Genomic DNA, 23,987 nt, shown 5'->3' with positions numbered 1-23,987 from the left:
CCCCCGTCTGACCTATCACCCTCACCTTGACCTCTTTCCACCTATCACATTTCCGACGCCCCTCCCCCAAGTCCCTCCTCCCTACCTTTTATCTCAGCCTGCTGGACAAACTTTCCCCATTCCTGAAGAAGGGCTAATGCCCGAAACGTCGATTCTCCTGTTCCCTGGATGCTGCCTGACCTGCTGCGCTTTTCCAGCAACACATTTCCAGATCCAGTTGTCATAGTCCATTTAAGTACAAAAATTAGCAAGACATAAAAATAGAGATTCCACATTGTCAGTATGAAGTACTAGGTGCCCCATTAAGAAGCAGAATCTCAGGGATCATTACTTCTGCTTTATTATCTGAGTCATGTGTAAATTAGACCAATGAGTTTCGAGAGATGAATGAGTGGCTCAGAGATATTTGAGTTGGAATGATCAACCTTATGTATGAACATATAAATTTAGAGAAGGAGCAAGCCATTCCGCCCCTTCGGCATACTCTGCCATTCACTCAGATCATGGTTGATCTAGCTGTAACATCAAACTCCTGCCTATTTCCAATAAACTTCCACTTACTTGCTTTACATGAACCTATCTATTTCTGCCTTAGAATATTCAAAAATACTTTGTTTCAATTGTCTTTTTAGAAAAAAAATCATGTTGTGGGCTTTGAAATGTCAGGACACCCTCAGAATTAGGTAATTAGTTAATCCTATCTCATTCATAATACCAAGTCTAGCATAGATCGCTCCTTGATTGATTCAGAACGTGCTGGTTAAAGGGACTATCGCAAAAATGATGGTACATATCTAGGCTAACTTTGCTCAACTGACACTTCCAATCTTTATGGATTAAAATCCCCCATGCTTATCACTGTGCCTTTCTGACAAGCTTTCATTATTTCTTCCTTTATACTAAATCCTGAGCATATGATTATTGTTAGGGGGCCTGTACACTACTCCAATAATGACTTCTCATTATCATGAACTAACAAAGACATACGCCCAGTTTTTCCTGCTTTCCTGTTGTACCTAAATATTTTCTACTCTTCAAGATTCAGGGCCAACTCTAAGTCATCCTGTAGCCACGTGTCTTGAAAGGCTACCAGATTGTATTAATTAATTTCCTCTCATTTACGTTTCTTACTCTTACTTAGACTTTCTGATGATCTGTTTTGTTTAAAATACTACATGAATTTAGGACGGAATCTTTAATTTCATCATTTTATTCTCTGTTTAAAAATTCTAGTTTTAACTTTTCATTAACTTTTGGATTCATACTCTTTTTGTCATACTCCCTTCTTGCAATGATTTGTTTATAATTTCTTGCATTACTACCTTTCCCTTTGATCTTAACTCTACTGTTTGATATATCACATCATATTAAATTTGTCCCTTTCCCCACTATTTCATTTAAAATCCTCTTTACTTCCCAGTCATGTGACCAGTAAGTATGCCAATCCCCAATATGATTCAGGTAGAGATTGCAATTTTCTGAGTACTCTGTGAACTTGAGCACATTTCTCCCAGAAAATGCAGCAAGTGGAGCATATGAGGTACAGGGTGTACCGATGGAAGTGGCCGCCCTGGCCAGGCCGACTGAGCTGGGGAACACCACTTAAGTGTACGCGGTTCCACAGCCTCATGTAGAACATATCCTGAACAGAGGGAACTCTAGATCAGCCCTCTGCAAACTCTCAAAACATGCTATAGTAGTTGCTGCCAATATGCAGACATGCGACAGCAATAAAAGTCTCACTGGGCCTGAATTGGGTAGGCTGGCGTCCAGGAGAGTGCACACCCTGGAACGTCCACCTACGTCTGGCTTGGAACAGTCAACTTGCTTAACAAATTCCAATTCAAAACATTTAAAATGAAGGTTTGGTTAAATGGTCACCTGGTTTCCTATTGAGGGTGTTACCAGCGTGGCTATGTCAGTGATTGCAGAACCAGTCTTTAACAAAATTCAGTCTGAACTCCAACTCTTAAGTATGTGTTAGCCCTCGGCCAGACTGAGAATCTATACAAGGGAACTTTCACAGATGAACTTCGGTTCCTGTCTCATACAAGAAGTAACTGGTGCAGTTAACATCGATTGTAGCAAAAGGCTTGGATCCAAGCTTGAAATTGGTTGAGAAAGTTTCACCTTGATTGGCTCAACATTTTTTGACTAGAAACTGGCTACTTGACTGAAATCCTCATTAAAAACCAGAAGTTTGTAGGAAGGTCTCGGGGCTAGCAGAACAGCAAGGCTACCTTGCATGTTGACCAGGAAGCAATTCCGCAATTCTGTAAGGTTGCCCAGTGCCATTTGCTTTATGGGCAAACATAGAGGCAGAAATCAGGAGGCTGGAAAGCGGAGGGATCATCAAACCAGCCCAGTTTGTGGAATGGGTAGCCTCGGTTTTACTGTGGAGCCCGACAGGTCATGTCGCCTTTGTGGGGAATTTTAAACAAACGGTAAAACTGCTTCTCGTAGCTGAATAAATATCCAATCCCTTACAAGAGGGCCACCGTGGGCGGCACGGTGGCACAGTGGTTAGCACTGCTGCCTCACAGTGCCAGAGACCCGGGTTCAATTCCCGCCTCAGGCGACTGACTGTGTGGAGTTTGCACATTCTCCCTGTGTCTGCGTGGGTTTCCGCTGGGTGCTCCGGTTTCCTCCCACAGTCCAAAGATGTGCAGGTCAGGTGAATTGGCCATGCTAAATTGCCCGTAGTGTTAGGTAAGGGGTAGATGTAGGGGTATGGGTGAGTTGCGCTTCGCCGGGTCGGTGTGGACTTGTTGGGCCGAAGGGCCTATTTCCACACTGTAAGTAATCTAATCTAATATGCAAAGCTGGTGTGGGGCTTGTCCTTCACGAAGCTGGACATGAGCCTGCAATTGTGGTTAGATGAGGAATCCCAGAAGTATGTACAATTAATACCCATAAGGGTTTTTAGGAGTATACAAGACTACCTATTGGGGTGTCTTCAGCCTGTGGTATTTTTCAGTATAAAATGGAGAATATTTTACCCCAGATTGCCGTTTATTTGGATGACGTGCTAATAACAGAGAAGACCAACAAAGAGCACTTAGATAATGTTAGAATACTCCTTAGACATTTCTCCAAGGTGGATGTACACCTTAGAAGGGGAAAATATGTGTTTCAGGCACCCCCAGTGACCTACTTGGGCTACACAGTCCACAAGCCTGGGTTACACCTGTTGGAAGATAAAGTGAGGGCGATCAAAGGTGTACCAGCTCCCATGCCTGTAATGGAGCGTAGATCTTTTCTGGGTTTGGTGAATTATTATGGAAAGTTCATACATAATCTGGCCTCCATTCTTACATCTGCTACTGAAAATGGGTCAGCCTTGGAAATGGTCTCGCAGCCAAGATGTACCCTTTAGGTAAGTGAAGAAGCAGCTATCATCTTCTAAGCTGATGGCATACAATAATGCCAAGCGAGATCTACTTCTGATACCTTGCCTTCCCTTATGGTATCAGGTTAGTGATGGCTCACAAATCGCCCAAAAGAGGGGAACGTCCAATTGCATATACTTTCCGCACATTGGCTGTTGCACAAAACACATCCAGATAGAGAAGGATGGTTTGGCAGTAATCTTTAGTGTGAGAAAGTTCCACCCATACTTTTACAGACATACATTTGTAATAGTAACAGACCATAAATCCTTGCTAGGTATACTCAAAGAGGACAAGTCTGTGCTGTCCACAGCTTCTGGTCAAATTCAGCAGTCAAATTCAAAGTGCTTATAAATACAAGGTGAAACACTGTCCAGGAGGCCAACTAGCAAATGCGGATGACATGAGCCGCTTCCTGCTGGCAGATACACCACCGGTGGTGCCTCCCTGGAAGAGTTTCATTTGGTTTTAAACTTTCTGGATACCTTTCACTCACCACTGACAATATCAGACTGTGGACACAAAAACTTCTGGTCCTGGCAAAACTAAAACACCTGGTGGTGATGGGGGAAATAAAAGAGCCATCACAACAAGAACAGAAACCTTTCTGCACTTGGTGAGACCAGATCAAAGTAGAGAATGTCATTTTATTATGGGGAGCAAGAGTGATTGTCCTGAGCAAAGGTCACTGCCAGATACTGGCTGAACTCCACCAGGATCATCCAGGAGTGTCCAAAATGAAGATGTTGGCGAGAAGTTATGTCTGGTGGCCAGGACTGGATGCAAATACAGCTGTGTTGGTGGATCAGTACCCAGAGTGCCAAGAAGGACACATATTACTGCTCGTAGCTCCCCCACATTCATGGGAATGGCCAGGAAAACCCTGAACTACATTACACATTGACTGTGCTGGCCCTTTCATCTTAAAGTGGCTGGATAAGCATAGTGTTCATTTGTCAAACATGGAGCAATGGTACAAATTTGGTGTCATTTTTGTGTTTTTAACTTCAAGCACATCTATTCTGCTCTTCTACATAGTCTCTACTTTTGAATTACCCTCTTGTTTGTTTTCCAAACCATCCTCTGTCTAATTGCAACAGCCTACAACTTGCAGTTATATCCCTGTTCACAGAATCCCTACAGTACAGAAAGATGCCCATTGAGTCTGCACCAACTCACTGAAAAGCAATCCATCTAAACCCAGCCCTCCTGCCTCTTCCCCACCCTCACCCATCCCCCAACCACTTGCCTGTAAGCTCACATTTATCACAGCTAATCTGCTCGCCTGCTCATCTCTAGACCAGAAACCGGAACACCTGATGGAAACCCATGCACACACGGAGTGAATATGCAAACTTCATACACACAGCCGTCCCAAGCTGGAATTCAAACCAAGTCCCTGGCGCAATAAGGTAGCAGTGCTAACCACTGAGCCATGCTGACACCATGTTCCTATAAAGTTTTTGGTGGATAATTTGAAATTCATTACTTTACCGTCATCATTTAAAAGACTACCAGAAGACAATAATTACTGAAATATGAAACATATAATAATACAAAAACATCTATAAATCTGTATTCTACATGTAAACCTTAGGTCACCATAGCTTTAGAGAACATAGGGCTACTTTCTTGTTAGAGAAAGATGACTGCTGGTGGTTTATCCTGAGGCTCACCATGGCTCAGGCAAGAAGAGACATTGAGAAGGACAATCCTTCTTGGTAACCTCAATTGTTGTAGGAATTGAACACGCTGTTGGCATCAGTCTGCTTCACAAATCAGCTGTCATGTAACTCAAATGGCACAGAGAAAATTCAATAATGTTACATTGAAGGTCCCATCTTTACAAACGGTTTTGTTTCTTTATTATATCATTCCTTCTTTAACTAACAAATTGTGTTCAAAAAGAGTTGTATCATGTAATCGCAAATTTCATAAAAATACACAGAGGAAATATCTTATATGAAGAAAATGAAAAGGAACAGAACAAATTCACATTTGAACTTCATGGTAATTTCTAAATAACAATTTTGTTTAGATATAATTCCATTCACAGTAATATATTCGTAATCTTTAAACCAAAGCTACTCCTTCATAAGTTTAAGTAATTATTCAAAAGAATTTTAAATTTACAAGTTAAAAAAGAGATTTCAAGTCTACTATAAAAGATATTTTAGAGCAAAATGCAGCAATCTTATGCTAATAACTGTAGTTGCAGTTTATACATAACCACATTGTTAAATTTAGTTACATTTACTATAAATAAAATGCAAATTATTTTCTCATATGCTTCCTTTCAAGTATTTTATTTCACGTTACACAATGGTTTTGAGTTCACTGAGCATTTCATACAGATGAACAAAGGGTTTAGAATTTATTTGAAGGTGAGCAAGACAATTATTTTCCTTTTCTATTTTGTGGAAGGTTTTGTGTTGTAGATCCATGGAATTTAATCCATGGACTGGTTTTTGCCCCTGAGGAAACAGCAGGCTGTGCAAACAAATGGGTGAGCTGTAGTGTGTAGTGATATGGAGGAGGTGGGTTGAGGAGGAAGGGAGTGATGGAGGGAGGATGGGGTTACTAAAGCATTACCCAGCTTCCTGGTAAACCTAGAACCCCTATATTGCAGAAAGAGGCATTCAGCCCATTGGGTCTGCGCCAACTCCCCCCAAAGAGCATCCAACCCAGAAGCAACCCATCCCTGTAACCCCACATTCATCATGACTAATCCACCTAGCCTGCATATCCCCGGACACTATGGGACAATTTTGCATTGCCAATCCACTTGATCTGCACACCTTTGAGCTGTGAGTGAAAACAGGAGCACCCAGTAGAAACCCACAGAGAACATGCAAACTGCATACAGATGGTCACCCAAGGCTGGAATTGAACCTGGGTTCCTCACACTGTTCGGCAGCAGCACTAACCACTGAGCCATCGTGACATCATCTTTGGCAGCAGGCATTTTTCATTTTTTTTCTATCACTAATCCTACCAGAAGAACTGTGCCAACCTGAGTTATTGAGAACAAAGCAGAACATAAGTTTCCTGAGGAAAGTTTCACCAAAATTCTAGATAACTGAACAGAAAATCAAGTAAAATTTCGGTGCCTTACACCAATTTTACATTCTTGTAAACATTTGAAGCCCAAGAATTTAAGGGATTCTGAGCAGACCCATAGTAGCACCTGGTGGAATAAACCAAGGTGTATGAAGGGGGAGGAGAGAGAAAAAGAGGGATAAGCACTTTAACAATTAAACAAGACAGAAAAACACTTTTCTAAAGATACTAACAATGTTGTCTGCAAAAATAGATTGATTATAAGAAAAGAAGAATCTATAGTAATGGATAATTCTCTAATATTAATATAATCTTAAAATGAGCTTAATGGCATTGCAGGCAATCATGAGTTTACATCACATTATGGAATCCCTAGAGTGTGGAAGTAGGCCCTGTAACCCAATAAGTCCACACCAACCCTCCAAACAGTAACCCACCCACCACCTTCCCTATTACTCTACATTTACCCCTGACTAATGCACCTAACGTACACATCCCTGAATACTACGGGCAATTTAGCATGGCCAATTCACCTAACCTGCACATCTTTGGATTGTGGGAGGAAATCCATGCAGACACAGGAGAATGTGCAAACTCCACACAGAAAAACACCCAAGGCTGGAATCAAACCCAGGTCCCTGGCACTGTGAGGCAGCACTGTGCCACACTTGCTCTTATGTTTATTTTTGTTGATAAGAACTATTTCCCCAAGACACAAAGAAGATATTTCTGATTGCAATTAAAATAATCATTGTTCATGTCCCAGTGCACATAGTTTTACACATTTTAATTTCATACATTCTTCAAATAAGCAATATTTTATTTTTGAATTATTTCTAAAAAGTTTTCTAGGGATGTAAATGCATTTTAATTTTTCCTCCTGCATCGAAATATGTTCAATTTGATGTATTGACTTCCAGCAGTTAATTCAGACTTGAATAGCTAAGAGATGGGTTGTTATCACTTGAGTGAAGTTGCTCCGTTAAATTGTAACTTTCTGAAAGATTGAAGAAAACAACAAGATCAGGAAGAGTTAAAAATCACACAACAACACTGGATTATTCTAAAATAACTTATCTGTTCAGCTTTTATTTAAACTACGGCATTGGGCTACAACAACAACAATAATTTGCACTTTATAGCGCCTTTTCATTCATTCGAAACATTTGAAATGGCTTGGTTTTAGGACACTAGTAGTGATGGAAGGAAGGTAAAGTAAAATAATAAAAAGGTAAAGATTGAAGATGTGATCCTAAAAGTGAATTATGAAGAGCTTTTCATATGGTGTGAAGGGATTGTGGAAAGTCATAAAAATATGGAGTTGAGAAAGCTGAAGGCTATAAATTAATGGAGTGAAGAGAGGGTGAGATGGAAAAACTAGAGCGCATGTTCTGGAATGTAGATCTACAGGAACTGGCAGAGGTAGTGAGAGTTAAGATTGAGAAAATAATTGAAATTGATAAGAGCTAGAAGATAGTTCAAAGTTTGTGCGAAGATTTGTAGCTCGGGTGCTCGTTGTTGTGGTTCTGTTCGCCGAGCTGAAAGTTTTTGTTGCAAACGTTTCGTCCCCTGGCTAGGCGACATCATCAGTGCTTGGGAGCCTCCTGCGAAGCGCTTCTTTGATGTTTCGTCCGGTGTTTATAGTGGCCTGTCCCTGCCGCTTCCGGTTGTCAGTTTCAGCTGTCCGCTGTAGTGGTTGGTATATTGGGTCCAGGTCGATGTGTTTGTTGATGGAGTTTGTGGATGAATGCCATGCCTCTAGGAATTCCCTAGGGGCAAGCCAGACAGAGAACAGCCAGGGAATTCCTAGAGGTATGGCATTCATCCACAAACTCCATCAACAAACACATCGACCTGGACCCAATATACCAACCACTACAGCGGACAGCTGAAACTGACAACCGGAAGCGGCAGGGACAGACCACTATAAACACCGGACGAAACATCAAAGAAGCGCTTCGCAGGAGGCTCCCAAGCACTGATGATGTCGCCTAGCCAGGGGACGAAACGTTTGCAACAAAAACTTCCAGCTCGGCGAACAGAACCACAACAGCTAGAAGATAGAGCAGGATTCCTGGTATACAGCAGAGCTTTGAAATTTGGATGGTTGACAAAAGACCACTACAGTAATGGAAGTCAGAATGAGGAATACAAACAGAAAGTGCTGGAGAAACTCAGCAGGTTTGACAGCACTTGTAGAGAGTGAAATAAACGGGCATTTCATGACTCTGTGCGTGAGACAAATATTGCTGAGGTGCAAGCTGATAGTCTTAGTAATGGATCCAATGTAGAGTTTGAGACACAAGTCAAGGTCAAACACAATGCTAAAGTTCTGCACAATCTACCAAGAGGGGGGAAACCAACCTTTAGCACTAGGGCATAGACTTTGTTTGGCAAAGTTGAACAACAAGACTGTGTTAAAAATTTCATTGAAAAAAATAAGATGGAGACCTTTATAACAGTGTCACATGCCACAATGTCACCTGGCTGCCTTAAAGCTATATTGCCTTTCTGAGTAATAACACAGCAAAACTTTCTTAAATGCTTAAGGCATTTGCATTAAGATAAATGTAAGTGACAAAATTAAAGATAAATGATTTAGATCTAGTAGCCATTAAAGAGGCATGGTGATCAAGAGTGGGAAATAAATATTCCAAGATTCATAATGTTTGGGGAGACAGGCAGAATGGCAAATGATGAGAAATAGCTTTGAGAGTAAAGGATGACATAAAGACATGAGTGAGAAAAGATATAGTGTCAGAAGATCATGAAGTAGAATCAATATGGATGGAAATTAAGAAATGCAATTGTCAGAAAACATTGTAAGGGCTAATTTATATCCCTCTTAATAGGAGTTACTGTATTATGCAGAACATTAAACAATAAATTATTGCATGGAACTTTAATCTTCAATAAACTGGGATAATAAAATTGGCAGGAGTGCAGCAGAAGATAAGTTTGCATAAAATTTCCTGTGTTGGCTCTTGAAGTAATAGTCAACTAGGAATCAACTACGGTAAAGCCATCATAACTCTAATATTGTGTAATGAAGCAGAAATAATAAGTAATGTCACAGTCAATGATCCTCTGGGAAAAAGTGAATAAAACAAATTGAACTCAATGTTATGTTTGAACATAATACACTACAAATTTAAACAATGATCTTTAAGTTAAACAAAGCCAGCTATATGAGTATGAGAGGAGAGCAGGCTAAGATTAATTGGGCAAATAGACTAAATGCATATGGCTGGAAATGAACAGTAAGAAAATTTAAAGAAATAATTGAAAATATTCAACAACAAAAAATACATTGAAAATGAGTTCAGCAAACATAACCATCTGTGGTTCACTTGGGAAAATTAAGGATAATATTAGAGTGAAAAAAGGCTTATAAAACAGCAAGATTGGTCTCAGGTTTAGATGTGTTTTACAAACCAGTAAAAGATAACCAACACATTAATAGGAAGAGAAAAAGTAAAATCAGAGACGAGTCGACTAGAAATGGAAAAGTTGATTGTAAGATCTTTTACAAGTACATAAACATATTAAAGTAAAGCTAAGGTGGTTAAAATAAACCCTGATGAAGTGCTTCTGCCCGAAACGTCGATTTTCCTGTTCCTCAGATGCTGCCTGACCTGCTGTGCATTTCTAAGCTTGACTCTAATCTCCAGCATCTGCAGGCCTCGCTTTTGCCCAGCTAAAATAAATGTCAGTCCATTAGAAGCAGAGAGATGAAAAATTATGATAGGGAATAAAGAAATGGCTGAAGCATTGAACAAATATTTTGAGTCTCTCTTTACAGTAGAAGACACAGTTTTCTTTCCAGAAATAGGTGGTAACCTAGGGGCTAAAGGGAGTGAAGAATATCAAAGTTTTGGGGAAACTTAAGGGTCTAATACCTTCCTGTCCTTCAGACCCAATGGATTACACCTTAGGCTTCCAAGAGAGATATCTGCAAAGATAGTCAGTTTACTAGTTGCCATTGTCTAAAATGTCTTAGATTTGCGAATGGTCCTTTCAGATTGGAAATTGTCAAATGTTACAATTTTTTTCAAGAAAAGAGAGAGAGAGGAACTAGAAACTACAGGCCAGTTAGCCTAACATCAATTACTAGGAAAGAAATTGGGATCTATTATTAAGAAAATTTTAGCAATACTGTCAGAAAAGCTTAATGTTAGGATAAACCAATACGGTTTTAATAAATGGATATCCCATTTGATATGTCTATTGGAACTTTTTGAGGATGTGACTAGAGATAAATGAAGTGCAATCAGTTGATGTAGTATATCTGGATTTCCAAAAAGCATTAAATATTATGCTGCACAAAAGGTAAATAGTCACGTTAGGTGCTCATGGAGCTGAAGGCAATATATCAACAAGATGGTTAACAAACAGAAAACAGTAATATACATACATATGATATTTTTAACTAGGCAGGCATGGTAGAGTGCCACAAGAGTCAGTGCTGGGTCTCAATTATTTATAATGTACATCAATGACTTAGTTGAATAAACAGAGAGTAATGTATTAAGAATGTTGACAATATAAAGCTTAGGGCAAAGTTTAGCAGTAGAGAGCAGTGGGAGAGCGTGACTGCAAAGGGATATAGACTGATATAGGGACAAAGATATTGATAAATTGAGTGGATAACAAGATGGCAAATGGATTATATTGTAGGGATGTGTAAAGTTATTCCTTTTGGTTATAAAAATAGAAAAACTGTGAAGCCTGTAGGTGTAGCTGTTCAAAGGTGTACTCATGCAAGATATGCAGAATTTTATCACGCAAGTAAAGCAAGCAATTAGTAAGGCAACAAAGCATGTTGGCTGTTATTGCAAGGAGACTGAAGAGAAGAATAATGAATTATTATTGCAACTGAGCACATGTGGGATACTGTGTTGAGTTTTGCTCTCCATATTTAAAAACAATTGCATTGGAACAAACGTTCAGTAATTTATTACCTTAGTTGAGAAGGTTGTATTATAATGTTCAGGATGTTGAGAAGGTAGATGGTGAAAGATTGAAAGATGTTTGCTGGTTCAGCAGTGATCATATTGAATTGTGGAGCAGGCTATCATTCCCCAATTCTTGGTGTTCTTATAAGATAGTTCAGGGACTCAAGCATACATTTACTCACTGTCAACTGGCAGACATAGACCTGCATGATAATATATTTCTTCCTGCTGACTTCCATTCCTACTTGGCCATTAAAATCCACCAAGTTTTCTTCTGGTGCAGATGGACAGAGAAACTCAAATGCAGTTTCTCATCTGAAATCGTCTTGTGGTAAAACTTTAGGGCCAACCTGATCCCTTATTATACAGAACAAGATCTCTTCACTTCAGTAACAACCATTAAATTACTGCTAATTGCATAAAATATTTTTTGGATAGCTTTATTTGTGTTTTTTTTTGTTCGGGTTCATTGTTATACTTACGCCTTTTAGCATGAAATCGAGGATGAGGTTTTGAGGAAGACTTTGCAGTAGAAACATTCTGACTAGTCTGAAAAGCAAAAGAAAACATGTTTTAATGTATGGTCGCATACATGTTTATTCAGTTCTCATTTTTATTCCATTTCTTTGTACCCTGTAGAGGGATTTGATAAGGTTTAGAGCTTACTGGGAGCATGTCTCAGGAAATTACCAGCAATCAGCTGGTAATGACAAATCATGGGATTTGTCTCTACAAGCACCACCTCTGGGGAAAAAGATTGTGACAATTAGGGTATTTTTTCAAATTTATATAATTCCCAAAGGGAGCCATCAGCAGACAATTTGCCTCCATGTCATTTTGTGTCCAGACACCTGTTGTTTGAGAATGGCAAAAGTAATTCATTAGCATCCTAATGATTTTAAGGGTAGCCGAGCTGACCAAATCACCGTGCCACCAATCTATAATATAGTATCTGCAGTTTATCACATTGCAACATCAACCCATTATTGGATCTAAGATAGCTGGGGAACATTGATAATTATTTCAACATATCTTATCGTATTTTTTTCCTCATATGTTAGTGTCCAGTCACCAGGTATATCAGGAATTGGATCCATTCATATATATTCAATACAATTCATCCCTCCAGATATCAACCTAATATCCAGAGCTGGCACATCCAAGAAACAGAATTATTTTAATGCATTTCATTTTTAAACTCAGAGACAGGGATGTTACCAATAAACTGAAGGTTCACTCCATTGAATAACACACTTAAGATGGTCTCGACATTGGGCAACTCCTTGCGAGCTCCCTACAGCAGATCTTATTCTAACATTTCTTGTTTGCTGAGCTGGAAGGTTTGTTTTCAGATGTTTTGTCCCCATACTAGGTAACATCAGTGAGCCTCCGGATGAAGCACAACTGATATGGCCCACTTTCTATTTGGTGATGAAACGTCTGGGAATGAACCTTCCACCTCAGCAAGCAAATCTACATCCAGAACTACAACCTGAGCTACAAATCTTCTCAAAACTTGTTAATTTCTTGTAAGCATTCCACACTTTTCAACCTAAATTCTAAGTTTGTAAAAATTGCTAATAATATTCTTTTAAATCACCTCCTGTGCAATGTAATTTGAATGCCTCACTCTGTCTAAGCACTCTATGCTCTGGATGTTCTTGCTTTCTATGATCTGCCTGTACTGCTCACAAACAAAGCTTTTCACCATATTTAGGTACATGTGACTACAGTAAATCAAATAAAATCAAATTTACTTCATAAAATTGAACAATTTCAAGGAGATACAAAATATAGACACTATAGAGAACTGTGGATACTGGAAACAAAAACAGAAATTTCCAGAGAAACTCTGCGGGTGTGATAGCAACTATGGAGTGAAAAAGGAATTAATGTTTCAGGTCCAGTGACTGTTTTGAGTTCCATCACTCAAATAATACTTGCGTCTTTCATGGACTAAAGTTGTTTTTAAAAGGAGCCAGCAAAACTGACTTATGATATTCATAGGTACTACCTGACTTGCATAGTTTGACTAAATGTAATCAAACCAATGTGGCTTAAACAAGGAAAATCTGAGCTCCTTTTATTTCCGCCCAAGGCTAGTAAGGCAGTCAAAATTGGAGAACAGCAATATTCCTCATAATGGAATTGGAGTATTATTTGAGACAAAACATCAACCAATTTTTGCCAAGATGGTGATGATACCTACAGTGTTGAAAATGCCTGAAGAGGTTGGGTGTTCAAAGTCCATTCTCAAACTTTGCATCTTTAATGTTTGCAGTTGTGGAATTGGGCTGGACTTGGACTATAGTTCCACCACATGCAGTTCCTGGAAGAAGCTGGCAATTAAATGATCTCCACTGAAATCAGATTTTCAAGTTTGTAGTTCAGATCTTAGACTGGTTAAGAACAGGTCTATTCTCATTGCCATCTCCTTGAGAAATTGAGGTACGTCTATGGTCCCAGACCAATTTAGTCTGGTGGTCAGGGATCCTTTGAAGATGGTAGTCACAGATGCATTGGGCAGGCCAGTTGCCTTTGGGATTGTGAACTGTGGACAAGATTATACATTAATCCTTTGTTATTGACCAATTTGCCAAGAACTGTCAACAAGTGATGAACTGTCAAGATGAATCTACAACAGCAGAAAAGTATCAACAAGTGTCAAAATGGATATTTATGAATGAAAGTGCTTTTCTCAAAATTTGTAGTCTAGAAAATAGAAATTTGAGTAACAGAACAATAGTATTTTCTCTAATGTGCATGGGTACATGTAAATACTCAAAATGTTGGTACTGGGAGGTGAAAGCAAAAGGACTGTGAGTGAAATAGGCTATATAGAGATATAGACTGGCATGGATATGAGACAGCATTGGGATGGAGAGATGGCATGAGGTTGCATAGGTTGGCACGGGTGAGCCTTGGTCATGTCTAGATGTAAGAAAGGCAAAAAAGGAGTTGCAAAATCAAATTCGTGTCTATATAGATTGAAAACAAACGTGCTGGTAAACACAGCAGGTCAGGCAGCATAGAGAGCTTGATGAAGTATCATCTAACTTGAAATTAGTTAAAAATCGAACAACACCAGGTTATAGTCCAACAGGTTTATGTGGAAGCACTAGCTTTCAGAGCGCTGCTCCTTCATCAGGTGGTTGGAGCGGCACTCTGAAAGCTGGTGCTTCCAAATAAACCTATTGGACTATAACCTGGTGTTGTGTGATTTTTAACTTTGTACACCCCAGTCCAACACCGGCACCTCCAAGTCATAGATTTGAAAATATTAGCTTGCTCTCACTCTACTGAAGTTATCTGACCCGCTGAGATTTCAGTACAAATTCCAGCATCGGCAATAATTTGCTTCTACGTCAGATCTACATAGACAGTCTTAGTGATGCTAAGTGAGCTTTGTTTGCTCTTTAATTGGTGGAATGCCATCTTACTGACGGAGGACTGTAGTCAAGAGCTGGGACTATCCCCATCCTGGCAGTGGTGAGACAGGTGGAAGAAGGGATAATAATGGGATGAGTTTGCCTTAGACAGTTGCTGTCTCTTCTCACCATGTCTGCAATGAAATGCTCGGCAAAATGTTGCCCCCTTAATGAGCTGATAGCCAGTGAGGGGCCAAGTTAATACAATGGTAGAGAACTATTTGTTAGCTGTAACCTGATACACTGCCCTCCACACTTTGCAAGAGAAATCGGTAAATTATGCCTGAGCATTCTATTGTCAGATCAGACACAAGTCCCATTCTTCACATCTAAGCTTTGTGTGTGTGTGTTGGAATGAATGAGAACCACTGGAATTACTTTCAATCCTTTTTTTGTTAAGCGGTAGTATATTGCTGTTGCTTAGAGTTAGACCTTAGACCCAGCCAGCATCTGGGGTTGACTGACCCACCTTCCAAGAAATGCCAAAATCCTGCACTAAAAATCCCCAGCTAGATTCACAGAACCAGGAAATTCACAACTCTGCACTTCTAACCCAGGAATGAAAATTGAAGCCTGTGGCTCTATGATCAGTAACAGTTTTATTTTAGTCTGGTTAAATATGGAGCAGATTATCAATGCACATCCCAATTTTTCTTCACTTCACAGCATAGTCTCAGGTTTACCTCATCTCTAGAGCCTTTTCCAATCTTGTGTATTTTCCTTCATCCTTTGGTGTCCCAAATTGGTCCCCTTTGTATAATTCCTCTCCTTTATATTCATAGCTTCAAAGATACATACAGTGTAGAAAAGGCCCTTCAGCCCACTGGGTCTCTACTGACATAACTACCAGTAAAAGTGCACTAATCCCAATTTCCTGTACTTTTCCCATATCCTTGAATGTTATGATATTTTAATTGTTCATTCAAATGCTTTTTAAAGGTTGTAAGGTTTTTGGCCTCCATTACCTTGTCAGGTAGTGCATTCCAGATTCTCACCACTCGCTGAGTGAAAAAGGTTTTTCCCAAATCCCATCTGAATCTCTGCCCCTCACCCTCAAGCCATGTCCCCTTGTGATTAACCCCTCAACCAAAGGGGTTGATGCTCTCTATTCACTCTGCCATACTCCTGGTATTCCTACATGCCTCAATCATGCCCCCATCAGTCTGCGCTCTCTAGAAAGCAATCCAAGCTATCTAGTCTCTCCTTACAGCTCAATTTCTCCATCTCAGGCAATATCCTCTGTATCCCCACCAGTGCTTTCACATCCTTCTCATAACAAGGTGACTAGAACTGCATACAGTACTCCAGCTGTGGCCTGACCAATGCTCGTTACAACATCAATGTTACCTCCTTGCTCTTATACTCCATGCCATGACTGATGAAAGCAAGTGTCCCACATGCCTTAACTATCCTATTTATGTGTTCTGGCAACTGCAGGGATCTGTGAATAAGTATCTCAAGATCCCTCCATTCCTCTGAGCTACCCATTGTGCCCTGCCATTCATTAAACACTTCTTCATCTTGTTTCTTCTTCCTTTGCCCTCTGATTTGCAGAAAAGCTTCTTACTAATCCCTCAGGGTTCAACCTAAGTGGTTGAGAATTTCATTCCCAGACTCTCCGTCTCTCTCTATCCCTCTACCTTCCCTTAAAAACCTACACTAATCTCATTCCTTACAAAGAGTCTTCAAGTGTCCATTCCTCTTGTTAATTCTCTGTTTCATGCTATGGGACATTGTTTTAAACGTACATATATATAAAAATACATCACATACACTGTTAATATCCTTCCGTTTCCTTTGTTTTGTTCATTATTACAATAGCAAACCAATTCTATCCAAGTTAGGTTTGAGAAAGGTTTCTACCAAAATCATTAATATATTTTTCTCTTTCATATGCAAATTGCTATCATTCTTAGTTTCATAACCTCACCTTTGATCTTGAAGAAAATCCTCTCAATGAAAACTTCTTCAGCAAGGCTTCACGTACCTACATTAACAGCAAAACAAGGCATTTCATCAGGTGAAGTGAAAACAGAAATGTTAGAAAAGTGATGAAAATAGCATCAATGGCTCACCTTATTGTCCATGAATGTTCCAAAGACTAAAATGAAGAATCCCTAAAAAATGAAGATAATTCTTAAGCAGTTAATCAATAGATCTTTAATTGATTGTAAACACTTTTTTTAAATGACTATCTTAACTATTAGAAAAACTGTCAATACTTTATTCATACTGAAATAGAAGCTAAAAGCAGAGGTTTCTTTCAAGCAATAATATCTAACCGAATGCTTCTCAGAGCAAATTTCTGGTGAATCTGCAGAACAACATCAAGCATGTTGTCTGGCCGGCTTTAAGCCTACCAATTCTGCTCCCTCTAACTGCAGATTTCTTCTGCAGAGGTGATCAATATGCTTAACCTTCTCATATGTGTTTTCCGATCACTTCATGACCTTATCCCATTCTGTAACATGTGCTGCAATCTTTTGAGATGTCTGTCTATATCGCTGTTATGTCCTCCTGTGTATTACTAATTATAATCACTCTCCCACTGGAGCTATGCCCCAAATTTGGATGTTCTAATTCTCCCTAATGCGTTCCAAACAGCATTTCCTTGTTTTGATATATACCATGAGGTGGGCACGGAGAGTGGATAAGACAGTGGCTGTGAAATATAGATAAACGTGATTTTAATCCTCAGTTTCATGTATGGAAGCTGACCAAACTGAAGGGCTTATCCACTGCAGCAGAAGAGGACACGGAAGATCTGGAGATGTTGGGAGAGAAATCACAGCGAGAGGGTGTGTGGTTTGATCAGTAAGGAAGTTGTGGGAAGAGACTGTGAAGGTTACAACATAGTCCAAGATCACAAGGAAGAGAGTGAATAGATGGTGTATAGAGGTCATGTGGAGGTGTTCTGGAATTGGCAAGAGGAAAGTTTTAAGGAGGAGTTCTGGACAAAATGAGGAGGAGCTCTGGAAGAAAGTGCAGAGATCACTACAGAGAGTTCCCATGGAGTCAGTATTATAATGAAGTGTGGGGTTATAGGGACTGAACAAATGGATTGGGTTCTGGACATTGCAAGAAGAAAGAGGTTTGGAGATTTCACGGAAGATTGCCACGGGAGGGAGGAGCATCAAAGAGACTGAGCTTCAGCCATCACAAAGAAACCATTGTCAAGGAAAGACTCCAGAAATAAAGGTGGAACAAGCCTTGAAAGAATGAGGAGGAAGAGGACATGGAGACAGAGGATGAGCAATGAGCAGAAAAGGCTGTGGAGATCACAGCAGTTGTTTTGATGATTGCTGGACAAAGAGGGTTCAGGAAAATCACTGCTACTTTTGTACCCACAAGCTGTTTTGGAAATGCAATTATCATCTGCAACCTTATCTTCCGTATTACTGCCAGATTTTCTGAGCCCATAAATCTCAAAAAACAGTAAAATCTGAGACTGCAACCTTATTATGTTATAATTACTTACTTAGCCGTGAAGATGCAGATACTCACATGGATTCAAACCTAGCAGCTTTAATCAGAAATTGGCTTATTTGCTGGCATCTTTATGTAATATGAAATTTAATGTTGACTTGGTAAAGACTTACCCCATGATCTAACTCTGCCCCAATTAATACCTCATATGTTCCAAATTTTGCCTCATGATGCACAGAGATAATCATTCCACAATATTCTTAGTGTTTTCATGATCTTAGTTAATAATATTTCTGGACAAGTCAAATCCCGGATTTAAATCTGGCTTGATAGATCATATATAGTTTTGATTTCTTTTTAACAAGGTGGTCTCCTACTGAAGCACTCATTTAACAATAAAACAAAAGTCTATCAAATCAAAGAAATGAAAGGAAACTAAAATAAACCATACTGTTTACTTATAACAAAAATTTAAATGTTTTGGAACACACAGTAACATATCATCTGATCAATTCCCAAAAATCTCCTTTACAGTACCCAAAAGCACCCTTTGTACTGTACTCACCCAGACAATAAAATCTCTTCATCTAGTACTTCAAATGATTCAAGTTAACTGTGACATCAGCTCCACATTGGGAAAATCTGATAACTTTTACCTGGAGTTATCATATACCTGTGCTTAACCAATTTCAACTTCAAGTAACCTCTTCAGGATTTTATGAAATCTCTGGACTGGGACAATTACTATTCCTTGCTCTAAGTTACTTTTCCTTTACTAACCCCTCTATTTCTTGGGAACACTGCTTTATATGTCCATTTTTTTTATCCATAGACCACTGTGGAACATGAAAATGAATAAATAATTTTCTTCTAAGCAATAGGCAATTCCCATGTATTTTCTACTAAGAAACTTATAACAGAAACCTTAATTCACAATTATTAATATTGTTGATTGTAAACTTCCTAATATAAGCAAAAACCCATTCATCCTAAAGGCAAATTTCCTATCAGGTTGTTTGAAAAGAATTCACCAAACCCATCAGACAAACAGAAAAATTCATTTGTCACGAGTTGAAAATGTGAACATCCAAAGTTAAAAGCAAATCATATTAATATAGGTATGTAGAACCACTGGTGATCTCTGTAAGACTAAAATATCTTCCTTTCTCCACATTATAATGAGTAGACCTCAAAAAATATACCGGACAAACTTAGGGAAATTCTGATGTGTTAGGCACTACATAAACAAATCTCATATGAAATAGTGATATTCCAGTTCCTTTTCTTACCATAGAGAATAATTGTCAAGAAAACTAATTTTTTTGCTGAAAAAGCAGAAATTGCTGGAAATGCTCAGCAGATCTGGCAGCATCTGTGGAGAGAAATCTGTGAAAAGTGGGGTCCTGAAGAAGGGTCACTGGACCTTAAAAGTTAACTCTGATTTCTCTCCACAGATACTGCTGGACCAGTTAAACATTTCTAGCAATTTCAGTTTTCGTTTCTGATTTCCAGCATCCGTAGTTCTTACGGTTTTAATATTTTTGTTCTACTGGCTGCACTGGGCTAATTTGATGTCAGATTTTGATCATTTCCAGATACAGACAGTACTAAGCTAATGGATCACAGTTTGTTGATAACTGCCTGATGAATTCTATTGCATAAATATGGGTTAACCAGTGGGAAGTCAAAAGTTAGGAATCTTAAATAATACACACCTGAAAAGCATTGAGAATTGTAAATATATAATGGAAAGCAACAGGGGAATCTTTTTGAAAGGTTGGTATTCCAAATGCCCAGGTGAGTCCAAGGATTGGGGTTAGCACAGCAATGCTTCTCACAATCTGTTTGAATGCATCTCTCTCCTGATTATTGGCTCTGGATCCATCCCCAATTGTTGGTCGCAGCAACTTAAAAATGACTATAAACAAAATGATGACATTGATTGCGATTATAACCAATGCAGGTATAACAAATGCAAGCAGAGGGTATTCGGTCTCCCAGCCGAGCCAGCAGGCACCTTCTCTGGTGTAACTTTTTCTTGGAAAGGTAACTCCGATTGTGATGATCGAGATTATCAATGGAGGCAGGTAACCAACGGCAAATGATATTCCCATCATAACTGATCTGCTGAGATCATGGAAAGGGAATAGTAAACGATAGACAAGCAGCAGGCCCAGGGTTAACATCCAGAAGAATAAGGCAAGATAGAAAAAATGAGTGAAGAAAGTAGCAGCTGTGCAAGCCCGTGTTCCTGGTTCTACAGCTGAAGCCACAATGAACCATACGTCAGCGACCAGCAGATTTACTGCAATATTCAGAATTCCAACATGGCGAATGTATGAGGTTTTATTTTTGGTCACATGCTTCCACACTATGGCTTCTATAATAATAGTGATTAGTAAACTTCCGATTGAGATGGCAACTCCGATACTGGTGATATAATTCAAAGCAGGGCTGTCTTTGGTATCAGGGGACATTAAAATTGAAAAGGATGTGAAATGGTCACAGTGACATGTTATATTTTCTTCGTTGATTTCAGACTTACAGCCAGTATCATTCCATGCACCCCTGCCTGTAAAATCCCAAAAGCCACACACTGCAGTGTTGAAATCTAGTGTGCGATTTCTTAGTGAGAAGGTCATCTTCACGTTAATAGGTTCCTTAATGTTTATTACTACTGTCAGGACGAGACTATTAATCAAAAAATTTCCATCAAAAGTTGTGGTATTGGGTAAAATATCAATCCAGGTTGGATATGCAATACTGATAACTGTGACATTTGGTGCCTCATTAGGTTTTTCAGGTGAAATGAATAGAGTTGCACTTAAATTGTCATATTCTGCAGTGGAAATATTATCAAAGTTTAAATTAATAGATGTTTTATTATCTTGATGGACATTTCTACGAGCTTTGAACATAAGATTCTCTTCTTTGATATCTAAACTATTATTCTGCATATTGAAACGAGTGTTAAAATTTTCCACTGACTTTAGTAATCGAAAACTAGGGTTGCGAATATTTTCACTTGAGTCTGAGAGAATTTCCCATGTATCCTTTGATGAAGAAGAGATCATTCTGCTCACTGTTTGCAAGAAATTCTGAAAAATACAAGAAATCTTTATTATTCAACTATTGATTTGCAAATTCGCAGAAATCAAATATTCTTAGCATCTGAAAATTGCTAAAAGATACACATTTGAACATATATAATTTGTTTGCATGGATAGAACACTGTCCTTTAAACTTGTTTCACATTCATAAAGGTGGAAAAAAACATTATTGACACCACCTCCTTGCACAATAATATATATCCTCTGAAAAAAAAGAGACAAACTGAGTAAAGTAAAATCAACTGAGGAAGAGTTTCTTTGAACCCTTCAGGTGATCAAATCACTTCCAGCTGGTCATCTTGACCGTATATACATTAACTATAAATCCACATCTATAGAGAATCCAAAGGTTCACAAACCTTTGAGTGAAGCAATGTCTATTCTATATGGCTACCTGCCTTGTTTTAGTATTCTTGATCCCCAGCTTCTAAATTCTCTGGTCAGAAGGAATATGGGAGAGTGTGGTGCTGGAAAAGCACAGCTGGTCAAGCAGCACTGGAGGAGCAGAATAATCGACGATTCGGGCATAAACACTTCATCAGGAAGGACTCTGATCTCCAGCATCTGAAGACTTAACTTTCTCCCCGAGGGAATATATTCTCAGCATCTATCTTGTCAAGCCCCTTAAGAATTTTGTATGTTTCATTGAGATCACCTGTATTTCCACCAAACCAATAAATGCAACCTGTCACTCGTCACTTATTTTAAGACCCGGGGGTGAAGTTCATCAAGACCTGGGCACTTCTCAGTCTGCAGCTCCAACAAGTTGCTCAATCTGCTTCCTTGGTGATAACAGATTTCATCAGTTCCCCTCTCCCGTCAAATTCCTGATTTTTGCTATGATTCAGCTATTTCTCCAATGTTTCTTGTACACTTGTAATAGTGGGTCAGATGAATGTTCAATTCATCTACCATCTCCTGATTCTTTTTCCCATTACTGATGGACACATTTTTATAGGTTCAACACTCACTTTTCTTCTTAAGCATCTCTAGAAACTCTTTACTATATGCTTTTAAAATGTTTTTATATTTCTAGCCAGCCTACTGTTCAACGTAAATATTTGTTTAGTCATTATGTTTGTTTTGCTTTTTGTACCTACTTAGGATTCTGAGTAGTCCAAGATGTAAGACAGGAAAACATTGTGGCTGTGAGAACTGCTCCTTTTTTGAGGTATTTTTGATGTTGGAGCTGATTTCCTTGAATACCAGGAGCATTAATGCATGTTTTATAAGCTGTTTCATTGTTTTGGAACTTTGGGGTCACAAGACCAAAACAACAGTATTTTAAAAAAGAAGAAGATAGACAAAGGCCAAGACTGCATGGTCAGTGAGGGTGAGTGAGAGAGAGAGAGAGAGAGAAACCTACAGTGCTAACTGACACAGCAGTGAATCTGCACAGCTACTACCTTTGCTGTTTGACTTCAAGTTTTTCTGGACATTGGAATGTGTCTAAGAAAAATTAACAAATTGTGAAATTCACAGCTGACCTTGGAGGAACCTGTGAGGGGGAGCTCATAGCACAGGAACAGATAAGAACATAGATTTTAAGTGTAACCTTGGTGTCTTTTTTAAATAGTGAGTAGAGTGTTTTTTGGTTATATATTTTATTGAGATCCTGTCTCTTGATTAAAATTTAAAAATATTAGATATAGGCACTAAGTTAGTCTGTAGCAGCAAGAAGTTATAATGGTGTAATGTTCTCAAAGGGGAGAGGGACCATCAGGTGGTCATTGTACACATTGGAACCAATGACATAGGAAGGGAAGAGGATGAGATTCTGAAGGGAGAATACAGGAAGTTAGGCAGGAGGTCCTCAAGGGTAGTAATATCGGGATTACTGCTGGTGCTGCGAGCTAGTGAGGGTAGGAATAGGAGGATAGAGCAGATGAATGTACGGCAGAGGAGCTGATGCAGGGGAGAACGGTTCACATTTTTGGATCATTGGAATCTCTTATGTGGTAGAAGTGACCTGTACAAGAAGGTTGGATTGCACCTGAATTGGAAGTGGACTAATATACTGGCAGAGAGATTTGCTAGAGCTGCTCGGGAGGATTTATACTAGTAAGGTGGGGGGTGGGATCCGGGAGATAGTGAGGAAAGAGATCAATCTGAGACTGTTACAGTTGCAAAAAGGAGCAAGTTAAACCATCAGGGCAGGCAGGAACAAAGCAGGGAACAAGGTAGAACTGATAAATTAAACTGCATTTATTTCAATGCAAGGTGCCTAACAGGGAAGGCAGATGAACTTAGGGCATGGTTAAGAACATGGGACTGGGATATCATAGCAATTATAGAAACGTGGCTCAGGGATGGACCGGACTGGCTGTTTAACGTTCCAGGATATAAATGCTATAGGAATGATAGAAAGAAGGGGGAGTGGCACTTTTGATAAAGGATAGCATTACCGCTGTACTGAGGGAGGATATTCCTGGTAACGCGTCGAGGGAAGTTATTTTGGGTGTAACTAAAAAATATGAAAGTTATGATCACCTTATTGGGATTGTACAACAGACCCCCAATAGTCAGCGGGAAATTGAGAAACAAATTTCTCAGGAGATCTCACTTAAAAGCAAGAATAGTAGGGTGATTATGGCAAGGATTTTAACTTTCCAAACATAG

At 39.1% G+C, this 23,987-nt stretch overlaps 1 protein-coding gene across 1 annotated transcript in view; it reads right to left on the bottom strand.

Moving 5' to 3' along the window:
* Window positions 1-7,037: 7,037 nt before the first annotated feature.
* LOC122539853 (adhesion G protein-coupled receptor F5-like) overlaps window positions 7,038-23,987 on the bottom strand; it is a 92,225-nt gene continuing 75,275 nt past the window's right edge. Inside the window, exons 11-15 of the mRNA XM_043674974.1 lie at window positions 19,974-21,356; window positions 16,908-16,949; window positions 16,763-16,819; window positions 11,887-11,953; window positions 7,038-7,446 (exon numbers count right to left, since the gene is read on the bottom strand). Of these exons, the coding sequence (XP_043530909.1) occupies window positions 7,373-7,446; window positions 11,887-11,953; window positions 16,763-16,819; window positions 16,908-16,949; window positions 19,974-21,356 (1,623 nt within the window). The 3' untranslated portion in view covers window positions 7,038-7,372. The remainder of the gene's footprint in view (window positions 7,447-11,886; window positions 11,954-16,762; window positions 16,820-16,907; window positions 16,950-19,973; window positions 21,357-23,987) is intronic.

Source organism: Chiloscyllium plagiosum, chromosome 3, assembly GCF_004010195.1.
Source record: "Chiloscyllium plagiosum isolate BGI_BamShark_2017 chromosome 3, ASM401019v2, whole genome shotgun sequence".
In the NCBI taxonomy this organism is placed as follows: domain Eukaryota; kingdom Metazoa; phylum Chordata; class Chondrichthyes; order Orectolobiformes; family Hemiscylliidae; genus Chiloscyllium; species Chiloscyllium plagiosum.
Note: the sequence above shows the minus strand (reverse complement) of the source record. Positions and strands in the feature narration are given on the sequence as shown.